The 6,025-nt window shown below is 45.8% G+C and overlaps 1 protein-coding gene across 1 annotated transcript; it reads right to left on the bottom strand.

The window, feature by feature from the left end:
• Positions 1-357: 357 nt before the first annotated feature.
• LOC123068245 (ABC transporter G family member 7) lies at positions 358-5,777 on the bottom strand. Its single transcript, XM_044490756.1, has 11 exons — positions 5,447-5,777; positions 4,695-4,885; positions 4,459-4,609; positions 4,166-4,298; positions 3,328-3,529; positions 2,414-2,690; positions 1,820-1,951; positions 1,473-1,693; positions 1,147-1,359; positions 973-1,057; positions 358-720 (listed from the first exon to the last, which is right to left on the bottom strand). The coding sequence occupies exons 1-11, from the start codon at positions 5,657-5,659 to the stop codon at positions 544-546; spliced, it is 1,995 nt and encodes a 664-aa protein (XP_044346691.1). The 5' UTR covers positions 5,660-5,777; the 3' UTR covers positions 358-543.
• Between the last annotated feature and the right edge of the window lie 248 nt (positions 5,778-6,025).

Below are 6,025 nucleotides of genomic sequence, written 5' to 3'. Positions count from 1 at the left end.
TCTGTTTTTTCGGCCGTATGCATCGGCTTGGGCCCGTGGACTTATATACACCGGGTGAGGCAACGCGGCCTAGAACCGAGAGGCAATCTCGCTGCAAAGGCCTTTTTTATTTTAGGTCAGCTGACAGCCGTGCTTCAAACCGTGGAGGAGGCGCAGAGCATAGGCCGTCTATTCCAGTTAATAAGCTGAGTGCCTGGTTCATCAATTAGCGGTACGGTACTAATTAATCACGCTAACGGTTCGCGGCATACCGGTTGGCCCTTATTACGCTGTGCCGATGAGGCCTGTAGGAGTGCATTGGGCCGGACCACCGCCGGTTGGCCCTTATTAAGCTGGGCTGCTGACGAGGGCCCCTCAGAAAAAAAAAACGAAGAAGAATCATCCACGTGATGGTTCTCCCACGATTTTATTTCTCTTGATTCTTCCAAAGAGGGATGCTAAAAATGTCACAGAAGCAGAAAAAAAAACTGGCTACAACACACGGCCTGCACTACCTGCCATGATCTCTTCACAGAATAAATATGTTGCAAATTATGATTACGCCTACTCCGTCTGCTGCTTACTTTGATCTTCCTCGGAGGGCGGCAGGAGCTGCTGGTACCTCGCTCTGTTTTTCTTCAGGAGGAGGTAGGTCATCCAGTACCAGAACATCAGGATCCTGCCCTGCGCCACCAGCGTGTCGGCGATGCGGATTCCTCCCAGTGAAAATCTCTCCAGGGCCTGTCACAGACAAGCATGTGTTCAAACAGGCATATTTATCTCTCGGTAGAAATAGATGAGAATGAGCTATTAGCCTTGACATCTAGTATAAGTAGCCATCCAGTACTTATATATTTTTAGAGCATATGAGCTTTTTCTTCGTTTGCAGACACCATTTTTTTCTTCGTTTGCATACACCATTATTCAAATATCATCCCTGATTAAACAATATTTCGTGGCAGTAAAACTGCCTTTCACATGAATGGGCCATACCTGTTCTCCAGTTTGAACATCATAAGAATGTTGGTGCTCAAACTGCAGACCCTTGAACTCGTTGATGCAAAGTCCTTGAAAGGCCCTGGAAAAATAAACACAAAGGGACATCTAGATGTTAGCTATCCCACGCTATGCTAGGAGCCACTTAGGTATCACAAGATTGAGTATTACCATCTGATCAGAGACGCTTTCGGGATCCAGCGGAAGATGACGGGGGTGTTATCAGGGTTCACATAGTATCCTCCAAAGACGATGAACACCGTCATAAGGGATGGCCCAAGAGCCATCGCAGCCTCGGTTGTAGGAGCGATTGCTCCCACAGTAAGACCCATGGCTGATGCCGCAAACGATTCAACAGTCACAATGCCACAGAACTTGGCAAATCTGAATACGGAGCATGAAATATTTGTTAGGAATATGCATAAGCTAAACAGTGCCAAATTCTACCATCTGGCATGTAAGTATGGCGCTGCACAGCACATTAAACTTTGACCGACCTCGAAATTGTTGGATGAAGTTTAGCCATTGGATAGAGAATGGATCCAAACATCAACGGAAATGCTGCTCCAATCGGAATCTCGGCCAGCAGCTTAGATGAGAGATATGGTCCAAGTGCATAGGAACCTTTTGCTCGTTCTCTGTCAATTATAGCTCGTTCTTTCGGGAAAACCCCCACCGTCTTTGTCAGAGCAGCCATTGCTGTGTTTATGGCAGCCACCTAACAGAACAATATGAGGAAGTGCTCAGCCATTTTTTTAGAGAAACTGTTATTTAAGACAAAACGGAAACAGCGATAAGATCAAATATCAGAATGTATATGCTCGATAGATCCGAGACATTCTACCTGAAGAAGTCCCATCCTATCTTGTATGGAAGTTTGAGTTTTCCCCATTCGCCAGAACACTGATCCAAATATAATTGCTGAAGCAACAGACATTCTTGCTCTCACTTTGTTTGTTGGTCCATCACGAAAAGCCTGAAATACTTCTCAGAATCAACTAATAGGCAGGGTGATAGTCAATCTTCAGGTAAACACCCAATTAGATTTTAGGCAGCTAAGCTTAGGTATCTCAAAGCCACCCAAGCTAAGATTCGAAATCTATAAAATAACCAATCTAGCAGCATTCAATTTATTTTGTTAGCATCGAGATTCGAGAGCCTTTTTCTTGTTTACTTGCATGTTTCATGCGGTAGTTACATGTTGCACCTACATGAGCCACATAGTTGGTGAAAGCACAATCATGCCACCAGTGCCAACTTACAGGAAATATTGAAAAAGATAGATCTCCTGAATTTGGTACAGTATAGGTCCGGTTTATTTTATGCTAAACACATATGCCAAAGTAACTTATCAACGTATTTCAAGGCAGAAATAGGAAAAGCATATTAAAGGGGTCAAACGCTGGAAGACAATATCAAACAAGGTTTAGTGAAAAACCTGCATCCATGCTCTCTTGAACAGCAAATGGAATTGTCTCCACCAACCACGTCTTTGCTTGCTAGTGGACTTCTGAGCAAGTTTGGTAGAAAATTCAGAGCCCTCCGATTGTGTTACTGGACTGTTAAATTCAGTAATCAGAACCTTATTCGCAAAATCATCAATTAGGTTCTCAATCCTTTTCTGTGATGACTGCACACTTTCAGCTGAGCTATAATCAGTGGAAATGAGATCAGCCAAGAACTCAGCAGGGTTCTCATGATCTGGGCATTGGTACCTGACGAAGTAAACAAACTCAAATTATTAATGAGTAATAGTACAGGTGCAGAATAAGCAGAATGAGATACGGGCCAAAACTTAAGCAGTTAAAATAGGCCTGAAGTATGTTTCACGGCATAAACAGCTAAACAAACATTGTTCACTGTGTCAAAAATTCCAGCATCATGAATGTTCGATTTCAGGGCTCTCCTAACAAGGACACATACAGTCAAATGATAAAAGTACGTAAGCTTGAAGCAAGTGTGAAAAAGCAAATATAGAACCTGAACCGCTGAAAACATGAAGGACTAATGTATGCCTAGGGATGGAGTACTTCCCTCTATGCCTACTTATTTGACACTTGCTTCAGTACCGTGTTGGCCACATGAATAATACTAAAATGTTGACACATCACCATATCCATCATCCATGTGTATAACAAAGTGATCGTGACATGCTACGGTGTCAAATACAAAATGACTGAGATGTGTTACCAAAATCCAATCTATGCCTGATATTACTTAGCCCTGCTAACTATACTATAAATAAAAACAAGTGCAGTAAATACATTCTAGATATGTGGAAATCATGGAAAATATATGTTTTAGAGAACACCAAATGACAGAAAGGAATGTAAGTGATGACAGAATAACAACCCTAATGATGCAAAGTATTTTAGAGGTTCTTCTTTTGCCGGCCCCATATATACAACTTCTCCCTCTGAGAGTAGCACAATGTCATCAAATTTGCTATAGACTGAACCTCTCGGCTGGTGTATAGAGCATATGACAGTGTGCCCATCTTCTGCAAGCTGTCTAAGAGTCTCCATCACCTTCTCTGCCTGGAATGCATCAAGGCCTAAAAGAGAGTAACACAGATACACAAAGTTCATGTGCTGTCAGTTCATATTTTACAGCTGGCATACCAAGCTATTAAAAAGAACTCTGGCTAATGTTCAGGAGAGGGTCTCAGGAGAAAAAGCTGATCCATGTGAAAATTCAACAAGGGATCCCGCTTAAAAACGGAAAGTTGCAAGAACAGTCTGTCTCATTTTTCTTCATGGGACTGTGGGCGATACTTTGGTGGATTGTCTTGCCTAAGACAATACCTAGGTTGGTCAGAACTCATCACACTACAGCCAGGGGATTTTTAACAGCCATCATGTACTTCTATAGTATTACCATGATGTACTTTTGCGGGAGTAACCAGGACAGAAACTTCCTTGCCCTTTGGGAGGGCAACAACATTGTCAAGGTGCCACAAAGTCACATTTAACCTTACATTTGAGTGAAGTAGGTTTCTGTGTTATACTATTTTGATTATTAAGTTATTGTATATTACTATCTATTTACATTAATTTGCTAGATAAAAGAAGGGGCCCGAGCACTTACAGTCATGCAAATAATTCTAACTACAATAATAACTATACAGAAGTAAAAGAAAACTCTAATTCAAAATAAGGAACAGAAGGAAATGGTAAATCAGGTAAAATACCTGTTGTTGGTTCATCCGCAAAGATGACTGAAGGACTTGCAATAAGTTCACATGCAAGCGAGAGGCGCTTCTTTTCACCACCACTAATTCCACGTACTTTTGCATCACCCACAATAGAATCAGCAGAGTTGACCTTTCATTAAAAAGAGACCGACACATGATTATACTGCTATAAAAAGCGAATCAGAATGAACTGAGAGTAACATATATCGACAATCCAACAATCATGCAGGTTAGGTTCCCTGATAAATAGAAAAACATGCGTTGCTATTGATCATCCATTGGTCACTTACCAATCCAAGACGAAACAAGAGATCATTAACATACTTCTCCTTCCTCTCAGGAGACATGGTGTCAGGAAGCTGGAGCTCAGCAGCAAGGGAGAGCGTTTCCCGCACCGTGAGCTGTGAGAAGAAAATGTCTTCTTGCCTCACATAAGCAATCCTACAGAAAGAAATACACATCAGTTCTCTTCCACAAACCTTTGCAGAGAAAAAGAGAGACCCCAATTGGAACTGGCATAGCTTACTTATAACCGCCCTGCGACATGGGCTGGCCATTGACGTAGAGAAACCCAGAGAGGTGCAAGGAAGGCGACGCCGCGAGCTGCCCTGCCAGCACATTGAGCAGAGTCGTCTTGCCGGACCCTGACGGCCCCATGAGTGCCAGCAGCCTCCCTGGTTTCGCCTCCCCGGACAGATTCGACAGCAGGAACCTTGCCTGCCAAAATCACACAACACATCACAAACAATACATACATACATACAGGGTTTCCATACTCTGGATGATTCAGACAAGGGTTAGCCGAAGCAAATTTATGCAACTTGTCCCACAGTAACAGTTTGGCCTCACTGTTGCCACTGCTAGTACATCCCAGGGCCAACATTGTAGGGGTGTGCATGCTCTGAATCGTTCCGACTCAGAATTTAGTGACTCGGTCCTACGATAATTACGCAGCACATGATGAACAATGTAGGGTGTGTGTACTCTGGGAGATTCAGACAATTCTTAGCCCACGCAAAATTATGCGACTTGGTCTACATTAACAGTACGGCCTCACTGTCGAGTGCCACTGACAACATCGCTGGGTTAACCAGTCAACGCCCCAGCAGGGCCCAGCGCCAGCCACTCAGAATAGCCGAACGTGGCCCCTCGCTAGCATCGCGGGGTACGAGAGAAACGAGGCCAATGCGCGCGCGCGCGCAAGGTGTTCGTCCGCGGGGCTCCGGCGAGAAGAGAGAGGTGGAGAGGGGGAGGGCGGCGTCAGCCGGAGCGACTCACCACGTCCCCGCGCTTGTTCTTGAGGGCGCAGGTGACGCGGGCCCACCGGATGGTCACGGGCCGCACCCCGCCGCCCTCGCCGGCCTCCAGGTCCTCGCCCTCGTCGTCCTCCGCGGGCGGGAGGAGGGCGGGGCCGGCCCCCGCGGCGACGACCCGCAGGAACAGCGCCGCGGCCAGCGCCGCCAGGAGCTGGCCCAGCCCCTTGATCTCCATCCCGCGGCGGCGACCGGAGGAGGAGGACGGGGATGGGGTTTAGGCTTAAGCCTCGCCTTCGTCTTCCTCGTCCAGCTCGCTCGAGGCGCGTTGTGTGGTGGTGGTTAGTTTGTTGCGGCATGGCACGGGATGGGGAGAGAGAGAGAGAGAGAGCGAGCGTTGCCATCGGCGACCTGGGCCGCCGCCGCTGGGCCGGTCGTCTGGACGCCTTGTCACGCTGGGCCGTCGCATCCGAAGCGGACGACAGGTTCGAACATTAAAATTTCTCAATCTTCTCAAAAAACATTTCTCAAAATAAAATAATAATAAAGAGATCGGACCCACCCCTAAAAAAAAAGGAAGATCGGATCCACGTCGTGGTCCATG

Source organism: Triticum aestivum, chromosome 3B, assembly GCF_018294505.1.
Source record: "Triticum aestivum cultivar Chinese Spring chromosome 3B, IWGSC CS RefSeq v2.1, whole genome shotgun sequence".
NCBI lineage: Eukaryota > Viridiplantae > Streptophyta > Magnoliopsida > Poales > Poaceae > Triticum > Triticum aestivum.
Note: the sequence above shows the minus strand (reverse complement) of the source record. Positions and strands in the feature narration are given on the sequence as shown.

Excerpts from the sequence above, each read along its gene's own strand:
- LOC123068245 (XM_044490756.1), bottom strand. The coding sequence starts at position 5,659 with ATGGAGATCAAGGGGCTGGGCCAGCTCCTGGCGGCGCTGGCCGCGGCG. Across the intron at positions 4,610-4,694 it reads ATGTCGCAGGGCGGTTATAA|GATTGCTTATGTGAGGCAAG; the intron begins GTAAGCTATGCC and ends TTCTTTCTGTAG. Across the intron at positions 3,530-4,165 it reads TGCGGATGAACCAACAACAG|GCCTTGATGCATTCCAGGCA; the intron begins GTATTTTACCTG and ends ACTCTCTTTTAG.